Here is a 26,979-nt window from a genome sequence, read left to right as displayed (position 1 = left end):
GACATGAGTACCATCCCAATATTCTTACTGGACAAGCACTGGAATATGGGGTTTTGGGTTGGGAACATTCACATTCTTTTTTAACCCCCCCCCCCTCCCCCCCCCTTTTGTAGTTCCTTAAAATAATACTGAGGACTTTTGGTACTCTATTACTCTTATTATTGCCACTCAATCACATGTACACTAATCACAGTTAAAATGTCTTGGCGTAGTACATATCTAACTTACTCTTATATATCACTGCCATCTTAACCTATATATTCTAAACAGTCTCGCCAACTTGGCCATATACAACACCCCCCACTAAATTTCTGGCATAATAAAGATACTAGATTACTATCTATTGTATAGCTTGTCTCATTTAAAAGATACTAGAATACTACCTACTGCAGGGGTGCAAAAACTAAATTTCCAAAGGGGGGGGCAATATACCTTTTTATAAAGAATCATTGATCCCCCCTACTGAAGCGGGGGGTCGGGGGGTCCTCCCCGGGAAAATTTGTATTTCAAGGTGGAAAATGGTGCTATTTAAGTAGTTTTATTATCTAAAAATTGATTACACAACACTTTCTTTGCCCCTTTTGCCCCTACTTCAAGGTTTCAGAGGGGGGGCAAAATAACCTTGCCCCCCCCCCCCTCTCTGTTGTTGCACCCCTGACCTACTGTATAGCTTGTCTCATTTAAAAGATACTAGAATACTACCTACTGTAGAGCTTGTCTCATTTATAGATTGCAGTGTGCATTTAAATGGGAATTTACGTCCTCTTTCCAATGCCTGATTTCTGCCATTAGTGCTGTCTTTTTTTGGTATGCTCTGGTGCCAGTTATTGAACAAAGAGCAAAATTGTTTTGAACACAACTTTTTAAGGCAGTAAATTTTTTTTTTTAAATGTATCTGAAACCTTGTATGTTCTAAAATTAAAATATGGCATGGGAATTATGGAAATGCATTTTCCTGTTGTATTTCCTCAAGAGCATCATCTGATAATATTAAGTTTTTATTTCTGAGTCGTACTTGCAAAAGCCATCTTGGTTTCAATTTTTTAGATCAGAGTTTGTTTTATATAAATTTAATATTATGTACATTTTTTGCCCCTCTTTTGAGCATTGTATGGAATACCTTGTTATAAATGGTGACAAACTGCTCCTAGTAGTTTTACTTTGAATTAATAATTGGTGTTTAGCAGAACAGAATCAGCAAATTGAAGGGAATTTGTCTGTACTTAAAATTTTAACTTGACTTGTATGGTGTGTAAAGTGCAATATGTGAGGTGCTTGGACACGGAGCATTGTGAGTTTTTTTTTGTGCATTTCTCAACAGACGATAGATTTTCATTTGGACTTCTACTTTATCACCAAATGCATGAACAAATACGTGGAAGAGATTGCAACCAAAGTGAAGACGAAAAAGATGCCAGCGCCTGATATAATATTCATGAACTCCTTGCTTTGGGATGTAACACGGTAACTTGAAAATTTGCTATAAACACTGTACCATATTTTTAGGCACTTACGGTTAAATACTAAATTGAGATTATTTTATTATGTGTGTATTTGCATGTATGTTACTTGTCAGAAGTTAGGACCATAACAAAATTACCAATAAGCATTCATTTCCTTAAATATTTGGTGCAATATTTTGTAATATTATTTTCCATTGTTTTTTTCATCAAACGTGTTTTTATAAATTCCATGTATTGAAATTGGTTTATTAGTTTACGAGTTAATTAATTTGACAGGTTATTAAAGTTAGAATTGTGGCAAGAAAAATGAAAACTAAGGAAAAATTTGAAAACAGCTTTTTTTTTAAAATTATTTTGAAGTTAACTCATAAAAAAATCAGCTTTGAATTCACCCAAATTTCAAAATACATATTATTTATACAAACTTAACCAGCCAGATTGAGTTTATGTGCTCTCTTGAGCTGGAAAGAAACTAACAAACACTGATAACCCCATCTCACTGGCTTAGTTAATTAGAATGGAAAGTATACATATTTAAAATTTTGGCAATTTTAAGGCTAATTTGTACAAAAAAATGTTTACATCTAAATTATTATTATTATTATTATTATTATTATTATTAACTTTTCTTTGAAGTACATATCAAATGTAATTAAAAATATATACAGAGTGAGCCTGAATTTGACTGACAAACTCGGCTATGGGTTAATCACAAAAAATAAGTTGAAAAAACACCATGACTTGTGGTCTAAAGTACTTCCCAAGGCAGGTGTACATCTTTGACGCTGAAGCTGAGCAACATTTTTATTGTAAATAATAGAAACAGCATTTCAGATAGAACACTGAGCATCTGGATTATGTTTAACTGAACGAAGTTCTACAACCACAGCCAATTTTGTCCCTGTCACATAATTGTTTCATTGAAATAATTGGAGTAGTAAGAAGAAGCCACAAAATTTACTTGTAAAATAATGGTGTTACTAACTTTGTAAAATCTCTCACTCTCTAAAGGCCTGAAAATATTTTACTTCTGAAAGAATATAGCACTCTGTTTTCATTGTAAATTGCTTAAAAAGCACATGCAGAGAAACACTTGGATACTTGCAGCCGTGTGGTTTGTTCATAGTACAGATGTCATTTTCAAACAGGTTGGTTTAAAAATGACCTACCTATTTTAGATGTGGGCGTGAACTGCTGTTCAGTGAACAATTGGTGGACATATAGAGAAAGGTTTCCCCGTGATGTGACTGGAAGTCATGTTGAATGGGTAAGGAACTGATAGGTGCTAAGGACTATTGTGAGTTGAGTTTTTAAGAGGTATGTTAAGGAAATAATATGTGATGCAAGAAAGTGTTGTTCGTTTCTGTCTCTCTCTCTCTCTTTCTCTCTCTCTCTCTCTCTTTCTCTCTCTCTCTCTCTCTCTCCCCCCCCCTACCCCCCGCAGCTTCTCGGGCACTATGGGGCAAACGAGCAGTCAGTGGGGGTTCGGGATACCCTGTTATCATCACAGCGGCGCCCTCCCCCCTCCCTTTTTCCAATCCACGGAGCCTCCCTGATTGCGACAACACAATACATTCCAACACGCTGCTGGCTGGCTCTACAGCCTACGAACAACACAGGCGGAGAAAGTAACTAGCGCTACGGTATTAATTAACGAGTTTACGTAATGTTTCTGCTGTATCATCACTCAAGTTGTTTTTTTGCTACAAAAAAGAAGAAGAAATTGGTAAGAATTGTGAATTTTTAAATTATTTCCAAATGCTATTTGAAATAATAATTTGATGCAAGAAAGAAATGGCTCAGTTTCAATGGTTTGGCAAAGTTGGATGACTGATATGAATCAGAAAGTGACCTGTAGGTAGTGAACAAGAAACATGGTGACATAAGTAAGAAACATGGGATGACCGGAACAGAGTCGGTAAAGAAGGTTCAAACTTTGGGATGATAGGAATCAAGGGACCAGGCAGCAGGTCCACGATTGGCATGGAAACCACGCTGCAGTGCACGATGAAAGTTTGATTGGTACAGACAGTATGTTGAGAAGCAACCAATGTCTGTCCAGGTGGGGTCCGGATGGAGTCAGCAAGTACAGAGACAACATGGTGAAGTTGATGAAGTTGTTGAAGAGCAGCCTGCCTCCGGAGACTCTCTTTGTGTGGACCACAGCCCCACCTGTGTCCCAGCATTGCTACGGTGGGACGCTCATCAAACAGGTACAGCTCACGATGTGCTTATGACCACATGTACTCTGCTTTTAAAATTGTAGTTATTAAAGTAAAATATTAATAAAAAATTTTAGAAATATAAAATTTATGTAAAATGCCTGCCAACAATGTGTAAGCGCTACCTCCTCTAAATTAAAGTGGAACATTTTATCTCATCTTAACTGTTGATATGTGTGTGCTGTGTCAGGTCAGGTGACAGTACAATTGCTTGATATGTGATGGTACTATTTGTTGACGACATGTACTTTGATTCATCTCTGCTTATTATTTGGTGGCCTAGATAGACCAAATCCTTTAAGGTTCATCTTGGGATCACAAGTTTATACCATTATAATTAAATTAGATATTTATTAGAATTTTCTACTCTCTATATTGTACTTGGTAACACTTAGGGCTAGGTCTCATATGCCATGTTTATTTTTTAATTTTCTCTTCAGTGCTTTTAAATTGAAATTTTAACACAATACCTCCCTTGCCTTTGTTCTATAACAAATATTTACAACAGATATTGTTGTTGAAAATATTCATTAGAGAATGACAAGTTCAAGGGAAATATTGTATTAATATTTAAATTAAAACCCTTAAATAAAAGTATTGACAAGAAAACAAAAAAAATTATGTGGTGTGTGAAACCAAGCTTTAATTTCTTAAGTTGAGAATATTGCACTGATTGTGACTTATCAATGGAAATAAATGATCTACTTCTTTCTTTGGAAAAATATGTATACATTACTTGCATTGGCATTCAATAATTTATTAAATTTTTGGAATCTTAAAAAAATAATAATTTTTATATGCAACTGAAAGATATCTTGTTTTTACAGTTGGTTTTAAAATTTTAATTTATTGTGAGTTATGGGTGTAACAAAACTAATTCCTGCTGCTAATTTCTAAACATTGTCACGATTCCACGGAAGCTTTTCTTTATTTTCACTATCATCTCTCTGTTCATACATCAATGTACCTTGCTCACGTGACTTGACTCTGACTCTCGCTCATTGCTACCAACCTTTAGGTTGATCCACAATCACAAAATACACGAAATTGTTTTTGTGTAATATTTTTCTCACTCCTGTGCTTTGCTTCTAAACAGATAGAGTTTCTGAGGCATACCCTACGCTTCGAGGTGATGGAGGCCAACATGTACACGAGGGATGTAGTGGGGGTCCATGGTTTCCACGTGCTGGACTTGCACTACTACTTCCGCATGCAGATGATCCTGTAAGCGAACGATTCCGCCACGTCTCGGCCATCATCACTGTACTTTGAAAATGTGGACTGGATTTGGGCTTTATCAGGGTGACTTACATGCACAAAAGCTAAGAGAAAGTAACAAAACTGAGAGACCGGTCATGAGAGAAAGGAGAAAGTCCCAAAATAAACAGTAACTAGGCCTGTGTGAATACAGTAGAACCCCGATTTAACGAAGTGCTATGGTTACCGAAAATGTTTACTCTAAATCGATGTTTCGTTAAATCCGATTTACCGATTTTCAATGACCCCCACACTCATAATCGCGTCCCTACGTTTCCATATGGTAGACAGGGTCGACGCTGATAGCTTGTGCTGCCGTGCTATCTCAGACTTTGTCATCTTTCCATCGTCAACGTTTTTGATCTCGCTCGTACGGCCCCTGGTTCGTACGTACACCTCGGTCGTACATATAGATTTTCAGAAACCGTGAAAAATGAGGCATAAAATAAAAAAAGTTTAAAAATATGAAAAGTGTAAGAAATACGTTAAAGTTTATTAAAATACAGTCGCAACATACAGCGTTTATAACAAATACGAGCTACATACACATTGCATCACAGTAAAAAATTAAAAAAAAAAAAAAAATGGCAGCAAATTGATGGATATTTACCGTCAATAGCGCGCCGTACACGGAGAAAGGTCATTGTACTCGGTCAGCTGCTGTTACGGCGCGGCGTAGACGCCGGCTGGCTCTCTTTGTTCGCTGAGCTGCGCATGCGCAGATTAACTCACTCTACGCTCTGCCTACACTCATGACCTTCCATCAGCAGCCAGCCAATAGACGGGAGCTTAGCGGAAAAAAATAAAAGCTCCACTGCCCGTGTTCCAGTTTTGTCCAGTTCTAATACCAGTTTATTGGTATACGCACCAGTTTTCTCGCTGCCTTGACATGTTCAAATTTACGTTCATCTTGATGTCTTGATACCAATGATTAATTATTTACAATCCCCAGAAAGAAATGGTTAGTAAATAAAGTCATGTACCAATAAAAAAGCTAAGCAGGTCGTCAACAGGCAGTGTAGTCAATTCCAATCGCAATCTGTAGTAAAAATCCAAGAAGAAAAGTAAAAAATCGAAGTCCGAACAGCACTTATAAAAAATGTATTCCAAAAACTAAACAGGCGCACAAAGCTCTTACTGAGAATAATAATAGAGCTGTAGCAAACCGTATGTATTCGGTACTGAGTAATGGGTGCGCCATATAGTAACGAGTAACGAAACGTTATACACGGCTGCGTCTCGTTACTAGAACGATGTTTGTTTATTAAGTAAAGTATAATTTGGAAATTCGTCGTCAAATTTTTTTACTGTTTATTAAAGGTATTGTGTGTGTAAACAAAGTTTGAGATTGGAACAGAAACAACGTAAGAAATATTGTTTACAAATTAGAAATATGTATGTTTTTGTTTTTTATTATCGCGTATTTTCACGTTTTTTTTTTGTTCTTATCTTAAAAGAGATAATATAAAAAAGCCGCTCTAATGAGATTTAATTGTTTCTTGGTTAACAAAAACTGTTAATTATCAACTATTGCTAATTGTTTATATTCTATTTATTATTATTTATGCGACGTCAGACTGTATGCGTACACAATACGACTCAATTCGTTGCTGCATCATAACATAGCATGTTATGCGGTATCATAAGTAACGAGTAACGTAACGTGATACGATAGTAACGAGTACTAATTGTTATAGTAACGAATACATACGGGTACACTTTTTTTTCGTTACTTTTACACCTCTAGAGAATAATGATAATGGCGTATTGGTGTGACGTGGTCACAAATTGAAAAAACCTGGAGGATGGGAAAGGGAATATTTGGAAACGTGTGATTATTGGCTAGCACTGTTACTATGCGGGCATGATTGGAAGATAACGTGGTGAGTCAAGCTAGGAATAGGGGTGGGGGAGGGGGATGCGGACAAAGAAACCCTTCATGACGTCATGTTGCGCGGACAGTCTATCTATCCAGGCGCGCGCAATGGCACCCACCTACGCAATTCGGTTACAGCGCCCGGAGTTTTTAAGCAATTTGAACAATTTTTTAAAATTTTTTTCGTATTTGGACAGATGATGCAAAGGCACATATTAATATATAGTACCTCCATTCTATTACTCTCACCACAGAGTGTATTTTTTAATCAGATTCCATCACAATTTATTTTAATTTTTTGGAAATCAATATTATTATTTTAATAAATTGGTGTTTTTTGATTGTTCCTGAAAACCTTAACGTTAAATCGCTGTTTTCGTTAAATCCGTGTTCGCAAAATCGGGGTTCTACTGTACTAGTTTTTTGATGCGAAGTGAATATCAAATTGAATGTTTAAAACCATTGCAAGTCAAATATAATTGTGAATATTGACTTTTGTTCTCAGCGAAGTTGTATTACATTTATTTTATAAAATACAGGATTGAAGTAAAAAAAATTAACATTTGCAATGTTTAACCTGAATTAGTGATTAACAAATTAGGCCCTATTTATAACATCTATCAATAAAAATTATAAAATAACCATGCATTATATTAATGTTAACAGACTTGCGCTTTATTTGATCATGAATTTTAACAAGGAAAGTAATCAAGCACTACACGCAAATATTAAGTGTTGAGAATTTAAATGTTTATGCCATCACAATCAGTTTTGATAGTTTGTCCTGTGGGTTTCAGAAGAGCTAAGGATGGTGTCCACTGGCTAGCCCCAGCTGTGAGATTCATGACCAATCTGCTGCTCACACATGTCAGTAAGTTTATATAATGTTTCTGCTGTCTAGCCACTTGATTTTTTTTTATTTGCGACAAAAAAATAAATAATTGTGTTATTTATTTTTTGTTTCAATTTTCTTTTAATTAGCGAAGAAAATGATAAAGTTTGGTGGAATGTTGCTATTATGAAAGTTTGTAAAAATGCAAAAAAAAAAAGTTCTAGTTTCATATATTTCAAGACAAAGAATTGTTTTATAATACTGCAGTTCATTGAGTTGTATTACATGGTTTGTACAACCGACATTAGTTTTGACAGTGTAAGACAGTTAAGGCTATAGACAAAAATGTTGGTGGATTACAACATATGGCTGGAATTATTGATTCACCAAGGCAAGTTTGGAATTCTCGCCTGGAAATATTTCCTTTTATTAAAACTGTGTATAGCACCGAAAGGGTTAGTGAATGCCATGTTATGATTCTATAAAACACATAATCTAGTCGGTTTTGATTTATAGTCATGGCTAGGGTTAGGAGTTTTCTGTACACCAAAGGCTAAAATTCTGCGATAGTGAAACACAAATTCTGCAATAGAAAACAAGAAATTCTGCGATAAGAATTGTAAAGTTTTGCAATTTATTAAAAATAGTTTATCACGTTTGAAACATGCATATACAACCTAAAGAAGCCAGTTTTTCCAACGAGCTAACAAAAACAATTTTGAATAGCTGTTTTACAGAAACTGAACTTTCAGCATCGTGGAGAGCCGTCTATGGTCCAATAACACATTGCAAATGGAGCAAAAACGTTTACCACCATCACTGTGTAACACGCCTGGAAATTCCTTAGCTCTATCTGCCGCAGACTTGTTTCCCACATGCGATTTTACCCCGCTGGCTTCTTTAAAAACGTATTTACTCAAAGATATTTTCATTTACTTTAGTGGATCACGATATATCTATATATTTATATTTTTTAATATGCTGTGTGGCCTACATCTTGCGCCAACGGCCATAAGGTCATTCTTTCGTATTCGAAGCCTTGTATCGATCGATTAGTCGATTGATGCGCACATATTTCCATCGACTGTGACTACAGTCATTTCATAAATGCCGGTAGGATCGCTCGCTCAATGTGCTACTCATCTTATAATCTTATCTTTGGATTCTCTGCAAACAAAATTTATTTTTCCGTACGTAAGTGATATTTTGGTAATACAAATTTGTATTTTTTAACGGCATTGCCACATTAATTATATGAAAACGTATGTTTTATACAATGTTTGGAAATATTCATTCTGCCCATAATAATTAAGATATTATTTGGGAAAACATAACCCTTGCATGCATTATTACTGCACTCAAAATGGACAAAAAAGGTACAGCAAAATCGGTGATTCTGCGATTATGCGGGACTCTTGTAATTCTGCTAAATATTCCGCGATCGCGGAATCGCGGAAAACTCCTAACCCTAGTCATGGCTGTATATTGAAACTGGGTAAAAAGAAATAAGTAGGCATGATAGAGAGTACTTGAAAGCTTTCAATACTAAACTTCTAGGGGAGGTGGGAGGAATGTAACAACTGAAGACAACAGTAGACCACTTATATGAGAGGTAAACATTTCTATAAAATCTTGGTGAGTGACATTGTAGCAGCAAGGTTCTGCCCTTTACTGAACACTTCTGGTAGAACTTGAATTAAACTAAAGGATTAAATAAATTTAAAATTACTTGACCCTTTTTTATGAAAATAATGAACGGTAAAGCTTGAATGAAAAAAATGAAGCTTGCGATAAAATAGGAAGTTCAGATAAACAATATGTGCACAGTGGAAGGAAAAAATCCTCTGTGGTAGACAGCTACAACACTGCACTCTGTGAGAATTTTGTGGAAGTACTTGTAGAGATTTTACACAGCCCTTTAAATCATTTGCTAGCACCTAGCGCTTACCCTTAATTTGTTGTTATCAGTCATGTATAAGTCAGCATGTCTTTTGGGCTTGACTACAAAACATTGAAATTTCTCTACTATCTTTAAATATAATACGAATGTATTATACACATAAACATTCCAAAAGAAATTTCTCCAAATGATTGTGAAAACTGCATCTAATTCCTTTGTGTAGTTTAGAAGAAGTAAGCAAACAGACAGACAGACAGACCTAAATAGCATTTTTATTTTATACTATTTAAAGATGGCTGGGTATGATTCAGTTCAACATACAACAAACAGAAAGCAAAGTGTGCAAAAACATTTTTGTGAAAGACTAACAGTAATAATGTTTCACATCTGTTATGAGAAAGTCAGAGAATTCATGAAAAGTGTTACTGTTTAAACTTCTTCTGACTGTAAAACCATAGATTGGTGTATATATACTGTCTGTGCTAAATGTTTTGTCTGATTGAAATTCTCGTGGATGTGAATCACGGCAGGAAACCTTTGAGGTGACTTCCAGTCAGTATTTTTGTAACAGTCGTGTACAACAGTCTCATCACAAAGTGCAAAATGATGTAAAAGTATTTGGTCACCAATCTTGTTAACAGGTTATTTCTGTAATGGGCTTAACTGTGTTTGTTTCAGCTCTTTCGCTGGACCATCCACTGCCCGGGAACTTCGAAGGCTCATTGCTGGGTGAAATGAAGGAACTGATGGAGCTGCACAGTGAAGAGTTCATGCCGGTTGCTCTGCCGAGACTTCCCCTCTCGCTGGTGCTGAAAGACCCAGAGCTCACAGCCACGTCACCCCAGGTGACTGCCATCGTCAGGTCCCCGCTGTGCAAGCCCCCCGTTCCCAGGAACCCCAGGCAAAAGTGGAAGAAAAAGACACGGCAGACCAAGAATAATGACAAAGAAAACATGCTTTGTAAGTAGTAGCAGTACATATAAGAGACTAATAGTTAATGTATCAAGGAGGCTTGATTATGTCTGTTGTATTGACATGTACTGAACAAAGGTGTTATAGTGATGAGAGAATATAGTGACTACAATACATACAAATGTAATAAAGATGATTAGACAGTCATATTAAACCACTTTAATGTAGGGTTCCAATAATCCTGAAACACTTTGTTTTATAGTTTATATAGATGTGTGTATTCATTTAAAGAATAGTAAAATTATGAATCAAATAACTTATTAATTACAGGATTACTGTAGAAACCCTGGTACGTATTTCATACCTGCCAACTTTTACGGATTGTCCGTACGTTTTACGGATTTTAAGACTATTTTACGGTTTTACGGACGTCTTTAATATCTTACGGATTTATTTTTGCGTGGTGGTTTATTACCGTTCACTGTACCGGCCATGTATACCTGCCAACTTTTACTGTACCGGCCATGTTACCGACGCACCGACGGAAGGCGGAATGAAAACAAAACAAGAGATATTTAGTTATTTGTATATGGTTTGGACTGGTCTACGTTTGTTTTCCACTTAACGCAACGAAAAAGTGCTTCCTTAAACGGAGGAACGGACCACAATTGTGACGTCAGCCCTACCTCCTTGGTCTGTTCCTTGTTCCTTATATTATGTCCAAAATGGCTGACTATTGTTCGTAGTTCCAATGTAGTGCTGCGCAACTGTTTTTTTTTTTCGTTTGTATTTACGTGATGGGAACCATGAGTAAGCTAGCCAACAAGAAATATATTCAGACTTACCGTGCTGCGTATAACAACGAATTCTCGTGTATTCTGAAATCGCAAAAAGGAGAAACTGTTGATGTCAAGTGGGCTGAATTATCAAGAGTTCGTGGAGTAGATGGCTTCCTGAAGTATAACAGACTGTCAAATGCTATCAATTCTGTCAATCCCCCACAGTAATTCAGAATGTGAGCGCATTTTCAGTATGGTAAAATAAACAGAACCCAATTTAGGTCCTCCATGTCATCTAAAACTTTGCAGTCTATTTCTGTGTTGAAATGAAGGAATTGTGTTTGTTATGAACAAAGATTTACCTCAGATTTATTAGGTAAAGCAAAGAAGGCAACTACTGCACATTCTAAGTCTTAAAATTGCATCAAGGATGATAATCAGGAGATGACTGAAATATGTAACAAACATGTGATATAGCAAGGTATGTCTATAAGTAATCTTGTTTAGTGAATACTATTGCTTTTGTTTTGTACTTGATCATTTTGCTTTTTATATGCATGCTGTGTAAATTGGCACATTCTGGATAGGTTTAGTTTCCCAGTACATTTACAATATTGACTGTATGAGGTTTTCATTCTAGGCCATCAATATGCCCTTCATGTCATTAGTAAATTAGCAGAAACCAAATGGAATAGAAAAATAGAAAATATTTGCACATAAAGCATGTAAAAAATTGCCGCATTTGATTTACGATACATTTTCCCAATTTTAAAGTTTTCTTGATGACCAAACTAAAAAGTTGGCAGGTATGGTATTTACATTTTTTAAGAGTTGAAGACAAAAAATGTTACATGCAGGAAAACATTATGACCAGGAATTAAAATATTCTAACCTATTTTTACATAAATATTTTTTCTTAACTTAACATACAATTTTTTTTGCCAGAGGTACTTAGCATAATGTACAGAGTTCAGTGTTTTGTGATCCTCTTTCCAGCGTGTGCTGTGCCAAGGCTGAAAACTCACGAATACCAGCCACTTTTGTCTCTGAATTGTGAGGGGTTGCAGTCTGCCAGACCACTTCAGTACACCAACAAAATGGTTAGTACACTTCAGTATTACACACTGACTCTGTTCTTTAATGAAACAAGAATGAAACTCTAACGGAAATTCTTTTCAGTGTGTGTAGTAATTAAACTTTTTCCTTCGGGATATTTTTAAGAAGCCTTTTTATTTTTTCAGTTATACAGTTACGATCCTGCATGGTTCCCATTTTAGGGTTGTGATACAGTAGACGTTGTAACAAACATTTTGGACCATTTAACATCCCCTGTCATCCCTATACGTCAGAATATGCAATAATTTCACACGTGGTTCTTGTTAAGTCATCTCTGGCACTAACATGACTAGTTTTTGAAAGTAAATATAAATGGAATTTAACCTTTCAAGGACGGATCCCGAAAATATTCTTACTTTTTTTATTATGGCCGAAAATCGGGTCCCGAGAATTTTCGGAACAAAGTTCATGTCAACATGACGGGTCTCGAATTTATTCGTATAACGAAGTAAAGTGTGCTATACATCTTGTATGATGTTATCTATGGTTTGGCCGTAGAATAAAAATACCGGAACATTGTTTCGGTTATTTACATCTTCTCTACACATGTTTATCTATGGCTATTGTTTGGATCCCGACCATGGTGTGTTGGTAAATAAACACAGTGGAGTAATTATATTTTCGTTGCTGTTGTGGAATATTCCATAGTTGACGGAAATTTTTTTAGTGTAAGTTATACTTATTTTACAGCCATAAAAACATTTTCTCGTGGGAAAGACTTGTAATTCCACACATGTTTATTTTTGTAATTTATTGCTGTCACGAGTAAATAAAAATGTCACGTAGGACACTGCGGCCAAAAAAAAACAAATCTCAGCGAAGAAATTTGTGTAAATGAAGAAAGTGATAATGAAGACAGTGAAAGTGACTATTTCCCGAGTGAAAGTGAATGTAGTGAGACGTTTTCGGTAGAAGAAACAGATGCTGAATCGGAATTGGAGGATTGGGCGGCTGGAAAAGGTGACTGCAGTCGACGGCCTGCAGGCAGACCTATGGAAAATGATGTATTTACATGGAAAGAAGGTAACTTTGTGCCCACTGTACATGCTTTTGATAATAAAATGTCTGGAATTTTGGATGACAATGTCACTGAAAATACATGCTGTCTGGAATTCTTTGAATTATTTTTTTCCCCAGATATGTTAGGTAAAATAGCTGCGGAAATTAACCGGTATGCAATGGAAAACATTCTGAATATCGGTGATCCAGGAACTAGCAAACAAAAGCCATGGACTGATACAGACTTTGAGGAAATGTATGTTTTTCTTGCAGTTACGTTCCTGTTCACAAGACAGAAAAAACTCTCTATAAAAGAGTACTGGTCCACTGATCCTCTCAAACACACACCAATATTTGGTAACACTTTATCTCGTGACAGGTATATTCTGTTACTGAGATATTTGCATTTTTGTTTCAATGAACTGCAGCCAGTTGGAGATAGACTTTATAAAATTCAGATGGTTATCAATGACTTGAAAAGAAATATGCGTGAGGTTTATTACCCATTTCAGAACCTGGTAATTGATGAAGAACTTGTACTTTTCAAAGGTCGGCTATCATTTAAACAGTACATTCCCAGTAAAAGACATAGATTCGGCATAAAACTTTTTTTGTTATGTGATTGTGAAACAGGGTTCATCATAGACTTCATCATTTATACAGGTCATAGCACAAACATCACCCTTTTAGATATGCTAGGTACTTCAGGGTCAGTAGTGTTAACAATGATGGCTCCATTTCTAAATAAAGGGCACACACTGTTTGTTGACAACTGGTATACCAGTCCACAGTTGTTCCAGTTTCTGCATGAAAATAAGACCAATGCTTGTGGCACTGTGCGAAAGAGCAGAAAACACATGCCGAAAGTTACCAAGAAGCTAAAGAAGGGATAGCATGAGGCTATGCATTCACAGAACATTTTGTTTGTACGTTGGTTTGACAGAAGAGAAGTTACTTTACTGACCACAATGCATAATAATGAAATGAAGAATACGGGAAATAAGGACAGATCATCAGGAAATGATATTCTAAAACCAAGCTGTGTTCTAGAATATAACATGAACATGGGGGGCATTGACAAATGTGACATGTTGCTTAGTTCTGTCCAGTCAGTGAGAAAAAGTACAAAATGGTACAAAAAATTATTTTTTCATTTTGTAGACTTTGCATTGTTGAATGCATATGCACTTTACAAATGAAAACAGGAAACAATTTGAGTCTGGCCGACTTTCAACTCAAAGTTGTCTCAGAACTCTTGGAGAAGTATGCAAAACCATCTGAGAGGACAAAGCGAGGTAAGCCATCACTGCGAGAAGCACCGACAAGACTTTTGGGGCAGCATTTTCTAGAGACAATACCACCTACTGAAAAGAAAATGCACCCTACCAAGCCATGCAGAGTTTGCTCACAAACACGATATGGCAGAAGAAGCGAAAGGAGACGCGATACCTGTGTGAACAATGTGCTGTTCCCCTGTGTCTGTTACCATGTTTTAAGAAATATCACACACTCTCAAAGTTTTAAAATCAAAGACAGTAAATAAATTTCAACAGTAAATTAATTTTTGTATAAAATTAGCAAATTCCAAAAAAAAAAAATTAAAATTTTTTGTTGCCAAATCTAGTTGAATACATGTTTTTGTCACATGCCATAATCAGAACTTAAAGGGTTAATAACAAATGTCTTCTGAAAAGAAAAAAAATATTGGACCACGTACTTCTGCCCAAAAGGAGCATAAACACTGGGCAATAAGTGGTGCAACTGTTTGTTTTAAGGAGTGCCAAGTTCATTTTGACACAGATTTCATAATGTATTAATTTATAAGCCGTGGTCAAGGAGGTTTAGCACTGTGACATCGCCTTGTTATCGCTCATGCTAGTGGGTGGGACGTGGAATGTTACAAAGAGAGGGGAGTGCAGGGGAGGATGGGTGCCGGCTAGGGGTGTGCGAATACTCAAAATTGCAAATATTCGTGCGAATCAAATATTTTATTCGTTTAAAGTTTTCGAATGTATTAATACAGTAGAATCCCGCCGATGCGACACCCCTCTGATGCGTCCATTCCGTTTATACGACCGTTTTTTGAGAAACCGTGAAAAATTTGAGCAGAGAAAGTCGAAAATTTGAGTAAAATCAGCTGAAAAACAAGTCTGTTAAGCAGGTAGGCATACCAAAGACGGCTAAAAATAGATACCACCCATCTAGACTGTCCACGCGGCAGTGTCTAGCCGAGCTCGGCGCGTCCACTATCGCACGAAAATCCGTCTCAGCTGTCATGTTATCTTACCCGCCCACACGAAAAGCCGCTGTGGTAGCTTCTGCGAGAGCATAAGAAACTCGTCCGGCCTGGCTGGCGGTAGCGGCGGCTTGACGTCATACGTGATGTGTCGCTTACCTCTCCCATCCCCTGCTAATTCTTCAAGGCTCATCCCTCCCAGAGCCACAAACCATGTAAAAACACCTCCCCCCCCCTTTTCCAACTAACATTTCAACACATTCTCTCCCTTATTTCAACCTTCTGCGTGAGAAACTGTCAGCATCCTCATCCCCTCCCACATCGCGTGCGACAAAAGGCAGTTTGTACAGTCAATTCTCGGTAAAATAAATATTTTTATGGGCTTATACGACTATCCTTCGCCGTTAATAAATACTTTATAAGTTAAAGTTATTATGATACAATTTGTTTATTAGTTACACAATAGTTTCTGCTGAAAAATCACTAATACCTCGAATTTTATTGAATAGAAAAATTTAGCAGGGCCGTAAATATATTTATTTTACTGCATAGTTACTTTTCCAACTGCATTCCAACGTGATTTTATTCTTTTTTTTTACGCTGCGAAGGGATGTGGAAAAGATAATTGCTTGAGCTGTCGAAATAAACATCGCTGACGGCAAGGGTGGGAGCGCATCCTGTCGGTCTGTCGCTGTGATTATCTACTCCAAAAACATGCCACAGCATTTCAGGATAGCATTGTTCTTATATCTTTCGTTCATAGCCGAATGTTTTCTATCTGATCCACACAAGTTCCTTCGCCACGTTTTGAACGAAAATAACCACCAGCCGGCTAGCATAGCCAAACTCGCGTGACGCGAATTCACTTAGCGCGAGTATTTATTGGAACCCATTGTTCGGGGTATGCGAGTCCGAGGTGTAATATGAATTTAAAAACTTGTATTTTTTACACCATAGACTATTTGAATATGAAATCTATGCGAACAAAGGCGATTTTTTATGTATTTGGATATATTTGTGTGTGTGTGGGGGGGGGGGGGGGGGGGGGTAAAAATTGGCCCGAATTCTTAATTGCGACCATTCCGTTTATAAGTCCCTTTTTCCGCAAACCGTGAGGGGTCGCATCAGCGGAATTCTACTATATTACTTTTTTTTGACAAAACGTGTGATACAATAATATGTCGAACCTCGAGAAATCATTTTCCGAGAGACATAATGGAAGAAAAAAAAACTGTAAGAAGACCTTTACTTACATCAAATTTTAGGTTAGGTAAATGGTATACTGAGAACAATTAAAGCCAATGTAGCATGAAAATTATCATAAATTCTTACGATTTTACTGCAAACTTTACGTGATGAGTAGCATAATTAATTTATTATATCCAGTTGTCCTTAGCACAATTTTCGGGCGAGCCATGTTTCTGCCGTATAAAAGTGTAAAACTATTTAAAACAATGCCAGTGCATCAGCTTTCACCTTTAAAAACTAATGCACACATACCCTTTGGTCAACATTCTATTAATTTTACTAATACAAAACTAGAGAATTTTTTTTAACTATAGAAAAGTAAACACAGCGGCCATCATGGCTACAGCAAAAAAGAAAACGTGTCCGTTTGTGTTGATGGCCAGCAGAGCGGCCCATGGCCAGAGAATTGTGTTGCTAGAATTGCTCTAGCGCAATCGCTTTTTAAACTACCGAAAATGTTACGTAAATAATTAGATAAAATTAAAAAGACAAGATAAACAAAATTCATTAAAAATTATTTTTCCTTGACACGTTTGATTCCAAAAGACTCTGAGTACGGAATATTGAAGTTGTAATAAATAACTCTTCAATATATCAATTGGTAATCGCTTGACTATTTACTGCCGAGAATAAAAGTGATATATCGAAGATCTGTTTACTTTCATAAACTTTTTTTGCCGTTTTTAATTTTCAGAAGAAGAAGTGAAGTTCAGAACCTTGTTTTTCTACTTCTGGGAACATTGTCACTTCCAAGAGGCAATGCCTGGATCCAGAGCATGTAAAGGAATTGGTCTTTTTACACTGCAACGTACGTAATGTTTATGGCAAGGTGTAGGCTTGGCTTTTTATGAAGACATTTCTATATCACTGATTGTGTTTTATTACTAAACCATTAGAAGAGACATAAAATTTACATGTTACTTGAGTAATAAAAATGTATATAAAGCTAAAGAACATTACTCTTTTAAACAACAATTTATAATATGCCAAATTTTGACTGTAATTATTCAGATTTATACCTAGAACCTATTTAGAAAATATTCGCAAATTATTCGCTATTCGCAAATATTTGCAATTATTTGATTCACATTTGATTTGCATTGAAAAAGTCACATTCGCACAGCCCTAGTGCCGGCCAACTCTGCAGTGTGTGCTGTGCTTGGATTGCTTTTGTCAACCCATGGGAAAAGATAATTGCGTGAGCTGTCGAAATAAACTTCCCCTGCGGGAGTTAGAACGCTAGGGGGGTAGAGGCGGGGTGCATCCAGATTGTTGCTGTGTATATCTACTTGAAAAACATCTCGTAGCATGTCATTCCTGAGTTTATATTTGGATGTTTCTACCAGATGTATAGAAGCTTCTTTGGCCCCATTTCAAACTAAATTAACCACCAGCATTGTGCGCTGTTTTAAAGACAGGTATAATGCCTGACAGTTCTGATATATTTTTAACTCTCTTCTTGATAAAAGCTGAAGACGTGGTTGTTTTGTCTGACCAACCATGTAAAATTGTTCTTTTTCTGTATAAGTTTTCTTTCAATTTTAGTGGCTGAATTTAGTGGCACACATAAAAAATTTAATATAGTATTTTAAAAAAATGAGAATTTCATCAATAAATGTTTGCAAAATTAAGCCTTAAGTGCAACCAAATCAGAGTCCAAAAAAAATCAGTGGGAACTCCACAAACATTGTCAACAGATATTTACTTAATGTACTATCCGGGTGTAAAATGTCACGCAAGTTATGATAATTACTAAGACTTATATGCCTTCATACTCAAGATATTACAGTGAGTAAATATTTGTGGAAAATATTTGCGGCATAACATCATATGCAAGGGAGGTATCGGTATAAAAGTAGTGACAAAAAAACGTAAAAATCAACATAGCGTGTGAGACTGACATAAGAAAAAAAATGAATTTAATAACTTTTGAAGGAAATGGAGGAGATAATGAAATCTAGTCTTTAAATGCTGCGTTACTTAAAAAAAGTGCTGTAAAATTGCAATGTTACAAAATTTATATTAATATTTATTGTTATAAATGTAGATACAATTTGAAAGCATATTTTACGGTTTTGACAAGCCTTGTCTTTCTCAGGTTAACTTGCAACAGGCTCAAAGAAACTGAAGGTTTGGCGGCAGTGTGGTTCGAGCATTCTTTGGTCCTTTGTCTTTCCTGTTTCCGAACCAAATGGTATTGTGTTTAACGGGTTTACTGTCTTTCTCTATCCCACCCGTCTCTTTTGCAAGTCATAATCCTACTTGATTGGCAGCAGCTGTGATGTTGTGCTTGTTGGAATATTGTTAAACTATTTGAATAGTTTTCATAGGGACCTTTATGTTGCCCGAGAATACGAGACTAGTTCTTATTATTAAGACAAGAACATTGGTTTCATCATTGTAAAAAAAAATAGTTTCCTTTTCCTTGTGGAATATGTAATACAAAATACAGATTAGAATTTAACATAAAAAGTACATAATATTGGATATATGGTCAATTAATTAACACTTGTAGAAAAACTGTATACAAAATTATGAAGTAAATTCTCCATCATGTTGTTGTGGGGATGAAAATTTAGGTGGCCTTATTTTTTACTCAAATATAATACCCATATTCAAAGAGCAGTCACAGAAATCATTTACCTGTCCCTTAACTTTTTATGTTACTTTCAGTGAAGTATGTTTGTGTGTGTGTGTGTCTTTTTTTACAGGATGGTTCTACTAATTTTGCTTGGTCCAGTTCATTGGTAGCAAATGTAAATAAGTACGGAGCTGGTTCTGCAAATCATTCCACTGGAAACTGTAAGTACTTATTGTCCAAATCATATCAGCTAATTGTAATTACGTATATATAGTTATGATTTGTGTAGGGTGGATGCAATTGCAGTAATTTATCTTGATATGTGGTATTAATTTTTTTACAATATTCCTACACTTAACATTTAGTTTTTTGGTTCAACATTATTTCTGACATAGACTTTGCCTTTACTATCACTTTGGTGTTTGTGTTAGAATCCTAGTTTGATGTTTTCTTCTTATAGAATCATTTATAGTAAGAATTTAATGTTTTAGTGCTGTGAAATAGAGTATAAATTTTTATGACAATTTTATGAAGATTGGATTGTAAAAAAGCTGGATGACCTTGCAATTTTCTTGAGAGATTTGGAAGAATTGGTGCTACTGAACTGTTACTGTTCTCAGCAGAAAGCTGCACTAGAGAAGTGCTGAAAAAATGTTGTGAAGCATCAAAATAGTTCCCGGTTTAAAATAAAATATTTCCCCTGCTCTAAATCAAAACTAGCTGTTTTATTACCCTGAATTTGTTGTTTGTCTTCGGAGACTACTATCATCATGTTGTTTTACCATTTCATTCTTCGCACCCACTGTGGTCAGTGGCGAGGCGTGAGGTTTACATGAGGGGAAGCAACAACTCCGTTCACCCCAAAACATGGCCTGGGGGGGGGGGGGGGGGGGCTCCGGGTGTCCTCCCCCTGTAAAATATGGTTTTGAAGGTACAAAAGGGTGCTATTTAAGTAGTTTTCTTAAATGAACTGTGGCCAACCCCCCTTATACCGGGGTAGTTGCACACGTCCGCACTCGCCACGCCAGTCCCGTATACGCGTCACCACTGCCATGCTGATATTGAAAGTGTAGTAAAATTACATTCAACAGACGCGCATGGACTGGTGTAACATTTGGCCAGTGCGCAAAATAAATCATTAGCATGCTAAATTTACCGACAGTCCTGCATAACCTATTGCGATAGTTATAATAATGAATTACCAAAAATAAGATGCTCAAAATTAAGTACTGTAAAAGGGTAAAGGGATCTAAAAGGTTAATTCGAGATATCATTTAAATTGCTATAATTGAATTCAACGCATGTAGCGACATTTGTATACAGACACTCTTACACTAAACTTAATTATATTCCAAAGTCCCATAGAGTCTATTACGGAGGAGGGGGGGGGGGGAAACGAAATAGTGACGTCCTTCAGTCTAGATAATTCAACCAGCAATTCCCGTCGCCGCACTCTGTCTTTCAAACACGTCTTCCATAAGTCATACCAGCCGGGCAAAAAGTACAAAATCCAGTTCTCGCACTTACTTGTTACTGAAGCATACCTCTGTAGTTGGTGACTGCCGGGGTCGGGTGTAAACCCCACTCACTTATTAGCGCCTCTTGCATCGCGCTGTATCGGTGGCCCGTGCACTAGGCCCCCAAATATCGCGTTCTCGTATACCACCACTTATGTTGCTTCGCCCAAGGTGTCATGGCGTTACCGTCATATTAAATCTTATTCACGTAACGTAACACCAGTTACTCCTCGCTGGGATGCAAATTCTACTATCAACCAAGTAGTTCCGCGGCCGGCGGTCAAACACACACTCCCCTCGCTGCAAACAGCTGGCCGTCGCCTCCCCTTGTCACGTCAGCTGACGTCACCCCCCTCCTCTACTACCTCCCCTCACTCCGCTAGATCGTTCTGGTTATTTCTTGCAAGTCCCACTCCAGAATAACGTAAAATAAAAAAGGTATACAATTAAAAAGTTACAATAAATAAATAATAACATACACCATTAAATAATATAAACACATAAATAATGTTATTAAAAAAATTAACTCATCTTAAAATAAACTTTATGCAAAATAAAGGTAATAGTAATAACCAAGACGACTGAGGCCGCCACAAGTGGCCTCAGAACATTGACTATTCCACAGGTAGAAAAAGTGACTTTTTTTTAATTATAAATTATTTTTGAAACATAATAATGTTTGACTTATATTATTCTGATAATAAAATACCTACTCTACATTATTTATATACTGAGTGGGAGTGCAGTATCATCGATATCTGGTACAAAATATATAAACAGACAACACATGGCAAAATAAGTACTTAAAATAAAGAGAAGAACCTCATAACAAATGTACTAGAAAAGTAAAAATTAAATCTTGATATTTTTCGTAACAACACAAAATAAATTATCTTCATACGTGATCAGAAACACTGTTAACTGGTACGTGTACCAAGAAACTGGCACGTCAACCATTCCATTCCTGAAACGCCACAATTTTTTTTCTGCTGTGCCGAACTGTAGCGGACATAGCTGAAGCAATCGGCGGAAGAATTCCACCGTCTGCTTCGGCCATGTTCGCTTCAGTTCGGCAAGAAAGTGTTACCTTCGTAGCTTCTACCACGTATTTTTACAGCCAATCTCCTCCTCGAACCTTTGTACCATGCCACCCCCCTTCCGAAATGAAACTACTGCGGCAGCCTTCCTGCTGAAAGCAGTCTTACCAGCGCTTCTAAACCTAGCAACGCTTCTAGAACAGCATGTTTTGTGTGTCAACGAGTTCTTTTCTTATAGCGCACAGCGCACAGTATTGAGTCCCAAGAAGATAGTGTAAAAAATACATACACCTAACTGCACGGGCCAAAGTAAAATACTATTCTGAATAAATATTTATTTAAGAAATACAATGTCTGGAAACTGCCTGGGCAAGCATTGCTTGCCTTGCTTGCCCTGACGAGACACCACTGACTGCGGTGGTTTTCCAAAACACACTATGTCCCGCAGAGCATAGTTGCTGATGATACTCTGCTTCTCCACATTCTCTTCACAAAATCTTGGCTAATTTGAGATTATAAACCAGCTGTTTCATTATAAAATAGACTAATAATTAAAATAATTATTTAAATGAACAAAACAGGCCTAAAAGAAATATAAATATAATAACTTGTTTGTACCTTTAAGAGCCAAATAATATACATACATAATTAGGTGCAGATAGACTCAAAAGTGTCACAAAAACTAGTCTTTTATAGCTTCTCCACAAGCATGACTAGCGATACACCGTTTTACACAGACTGTCGAGGGGATAAACACTATAGAGTGCAGCATAGTTCACACATAGTTTTAGAGACTTGTCGATGAGAGACAGCCCTGGGTCATTTTGCCCACCGTGCCACATTACCTCACTCTCCCCTACTATGAAGGTGATAGTTATCGTTACATTACGTTAGTTTCATCTCCTGTTTGGATTACATTATTTTGTTTGTCAATTTATTTAAAAGTGATGCAAAATATGGCCTTAGTTTCATTTTACTTATTTACTAGTATATTGCAACTAAAAATGGGATTATGACGCAAATTTAGAATATGAATTTGATGTGTAAATTCACTTTGACATGTTTACAAAATGTTGTAACCGCAATCTGCACTTTTTTTATTCACCATGTATGCAACTATGTGATTAAACGAGGATGAAAGCAGAGGGTGTTTTACTATGAGTAGAGTAAAGATATTGGCATACAGGAATGGTTGTAAAGAAATACATTGAAGATAGACTTTAATAAGGTAGTACTTTGGTAGAGATTAATGTGTAGAGCAGGTTGCATACCTAATAGTCACAATGTTCTGCTCTCACGTTTGTGAGAGCAGAAGCTAGAGAAAGTATGAGCACCCAGTGACCAAATCTGTTTCCGTGTCAATAGGAATAAACAGAGTAATCAATGAACCAAACAAGCATGGAGTAGTATTTGATTGCACATCATGACTTCCCGGAACTAAGGCAATACCTAATGATAAGTGTGAAGATACAGAATTCAGCCCAAGATGATCCTGAACTTCTCCCACGTAATCTACACTCCTTCCCCATAGTTAAACCTGTTGACTTCAGAAGAAAAAATTGTCACACTCACTCAGCCTAAAAAGGGTGACACATAACCTAGAATTAATTTTTTCACTAAGAAATTTAAAAAAAAAGTTTTTATATATGTATAGGCATAGGCGTGTGCACAGTAGGTGCCACAGGTGCCTTGGCACCACCATTAGGGTTAACGTTATTTTATTTTTTAAAAACAGAAATAATACATACCTACAAAAAACCGTATTATTTCCAAAAAAATATGTTTTCCAATCGTGTCGAGTTACAGATATGTGCTCATAACACTATCAGTATATCAATTATCAATCGAACCAACTATACACACGGAAACAAGCCAGGTGCAATTACTTGTGTTGTACACGCGGGCCGCGGCTACGAAACTTCTGAAATTTAAATACTTCTCCTAGTTCTCCTTGAATTACATATAATGCGCGCTCGGTGTCCACTGTTCACTCCACTCGGCAGGCGCACGGAATAAAAGCCGCCGTCCGCCAGGTAGCACTACTGTGTAGTGTTTACTCTTACTGTTTACTCATCAGTTTACTGTTCTAATGAGTACACGAGTACAGCATGTGTTTTTTACGTGGATCACTCATTTATTAATTATTTTATTTTCACTAGTTGACAGTGGTTATGGTTCGTTAATTCCTGTATATATCTGTCTGTATGATGTATAAATGGGTGATTAAAATTAAAAAGCCGGGTCCCGAAAAGGATTACTCAATGACTTATATGCAGTCGCCGACAAAACATTTTTGTTATATTCCAAAAGTTAAAACTTTTGCCCACTCTTATATGTGTATTTTTATTATTATTTTAACATTTTACATTATTGATGTATGTTACAAAAACTCCCTTGATTTGTTGATTTTAAAACTTAACATTTAAGAATGTTTTTTCTAGCATTTATTTGGCGTCTTCAGAAAACATGTAAGTACGGTTTTTCAAAGCCACCAGCATGAATTTCGTGTAAACAATTTGTGCAATTTACTTTATGGCTCAAACTGAGCTTAAAACTGTAAATAGTTTGGTAGTTTTCTTGGCGATTAAAACGTTCAAAGCCATAATTTGTCATAAAAAATGTTAAAATTTTTACATCTGTGTATTTAATGTTTTTGTTCGGAAACACCTTAAATAGCACCATTTTGCATTTTCAAATCCAAATTTTTCCGGGGGAGGACCCCCGGACTCCCCGCTTTAGGTTGGGGGTCCGTGAATGACAGGGCTATTGTGTAATCTGGCACCACCACTACTGAAGTCCTGCGCACGCCTATGTGTATAGGCCAAGGGTGTATCCAGAATGACGGTCAGGAGAGGGCCAAATTACATTATCTAATGAAAATTTAGTACATTAGGAATTGAAATATTTAGTACGTTTTATTTGTGGTTCAAAAATGTCCTATTATGCATAGCAATGCAGTAAAATAATACTTTATTAAACTTTGGAAAATTATAAGTAGTGATTAAGAGAAAATATAAGTATTATTCAGGGGGGGGGGGAGTTATGCCGCTATGGCCTCTCCTCTGTATCTGCCAGTGGTATAGACCCTAGTTTTCATAAGCATATGATACCATTAGTCAATTGGTTCATGTATACAAATAGCAACTATGGACAGAAAATTTTCCTTTTCCTATCTAAAGAGTTTTCCCAGTTAAGAAGTTTTCTGAAAACAGTCTCGTAAAAGAGTTTCACTGTAAATGAATTTTTTCCACAGAAAATTAATTCACTGAACTCATTAACTGGTAATTTCTGAGCATGAGGAAATTGTTTCTTGTCTTTTATACAGGGACGGCAGCGAGCTGCCATAATGCATCGTTGGTTACACAGCGTTACAGACAGATGAGTGACATGCTGGTAGTGGCTATAGAAGATGAAATAGCCGCCCGCGTACAGTCAAGGAACGCATGTGAGACTGCAGGAGCATCGCAGGAGCAGTGGTGGTCTGACTCGTATGCACCGCCGGACAGTTCCTGGAATCCGCCCAAGTACAGCTCACGGCACCGCAGAAGGCCAATGCCGTACTGATGTTTGTGTGGGTCCTTGGTGTTTTGCTGTTTGCACCCATTATTTTATAAATGTTCTTGGAGGTGCAGAGTGCTGAAATTCAAATGTGTTTACTAGCAGCTAGTCATACTAATAACTTTTTAACCAAAAGTTAAATTTGTGTAGAAATTTAAGGAGACAATGGTGCCTTGAATTTAGTGACAAGCACTGCAATAATATATTTTTTTTTCATCCAGTAAGTTTTTGAAGTTTTTATCTATTGTATTGATAATGTTTTCTAGTTTTTTTACAAGCACTGCAATTAATATTTTTTCATCCAGAACATTTTTGAAGTTTTTATCTATTGTATTGATAATATTTTCTAGTATTTTTACTTTTAATATTTTGTGTGTTTTATGTGTGAAGTGACACCAGCTTAGTGAAGTTAATCTTTAGTTGTTATAATGTACCTGTTAATGTACCTACCTGCCATTTGTGTATATCATATGTTATGATTATAATTTGAAATAGGTAAGCACATTTAGTACCTGGCATGTAAACTAAGGTTTGTTATGACTGAGATAAATATGAAAACAATTTTAATCTTTCTAATTATTCCTCCATGTTAGATTAACAACCATTTCTTTCATCAACACATAATTTTTGCCATTAGGGTTGTCCTTGTAGCAATTAAATACTATATTCTAAATATCTTATAAACAAGGCATTTTTTTTTATATTTGTGTGGTTACATCTTACACCCTTTCAGATTATTTCCATTGCTGATATGCACAGGCAGGGGGATAAATATCAGGATGTTTACAACCACCATCAGGTATTAGAGGCAAGATTATATGGTGAATAGTGATGAAACTGAAATAACACAAAAATTCAACAAAATTCACCCAAATTATTAAAGTCTATAGGTTAAAATGTGAAATTTAATCTATAAACTTTAGTTTATGCTTTTATTAAATTAATATAAAAAAATTCACAATAATGTACCATGTACAAAAATGTATGTAGTTTTTTTTTAAGTTAACAGAGAAAATAAAGTAAAAAAAAATTGGTTAAAAACTTAACATCTAAGAGATGTGGCTTAAGGCTCCATCTTTCTCACCATGTTGATTTATTATTTTTTTCATCATTACTCTTATTTAAGTGCTATTTAAAAAATGTTAACTCTATATCTCTGCCCCAAATATATGTTCGCTTACAGAAGAGGGCAGGGTTGCCGGGTCTCAGAACATCTCCGTACTTGGTGTAGGGCAGGGGTAGGCAACCTGGAAATGTAGGTGATCTACTGTTAAGTCGCCATATGTTGAAATGATCTACTGTTCTGTTTTATCGATTATACATAAACAAGTTTACTTTCACACATTTACAAAATAGTCTCTCTATTTGGTTTTTCCTGGTAGTTTTAAAATACCCTACTTTTTATGGTTACAGTGCATAAAGAAATAATTATAGAAATAACTGAAT

General features: G+C 36.2%; 1 protein-coding gene across 5 annotated transcripts in view; it reads left to right on the top strand.

Annotated features, from left to right (window-relative positions):
- Nucleotides 1–26,574, top strand: part of LOC134542651 (PC-esterase domain-containing protein 1A-like) — an 87,813-nt gene extending 61,239 nt beyond the window's left edge. For all 5 annotated transcript variants that reach the window (XM_063387066.1, XM_063387067.1, XM_063387064.1 and 2 more), the window contains 8 exons: nt 1,322–1,464; nt 3,526–3,676; nt 4,782–4,909; nt 7,616–7,689; nt 10,229–10,510; nt 12,238–12,341; nt 19,552–19,642; nt 25,301–26,574. In XM_063387066.1, the coding sequence (XP_063243136.1) occupies nt 1,322–1,464; nt 3,526–3,676; nt 4,782–4,909; nt 7,616–7,689; nt 10,229–10,510; nt 12,238–12,341; nt 19,552–19,642; nt 25,301–25,539 (1,212 nt within the window). In that variant the 3' untranslated portion in view covers nt 25,540–26,574. The remainder of the gene's footprint in view (nt 1–1,321; nt 1,465–3,525; nt 3,677–4,781; nt 4,910–7,615; nt 7,690–10,228; nt 10,511–12,237; nt 12,342–19,551; nt 19,643–25,300) is intronic.
- Nucleotides 26,575–26,979: the final 405 nt, after the last annotated feature.

Source organism: Bacillus rossius (assembly GCF_032445375.1).
Source record: "Bacillus rossius redtenbacheri isolate Brsri chromosome 9 unlocalized genomic scaffold, Brsri_v3 Brsri_v3_scf9_1, whole genome shotgun sequence".
In the NCBI taxonomy this organism is placed as follows: Eukaryota; Metazoa; Arthropoda; class Insecta; order Phasmatodea; family Bacillidae; genus Bacillus; species Bacillus rossius.
Note: the sequence above shows the minus strand (reverse complement) of the source record. Positions and strands in the feature narration are given on the sequence as shown.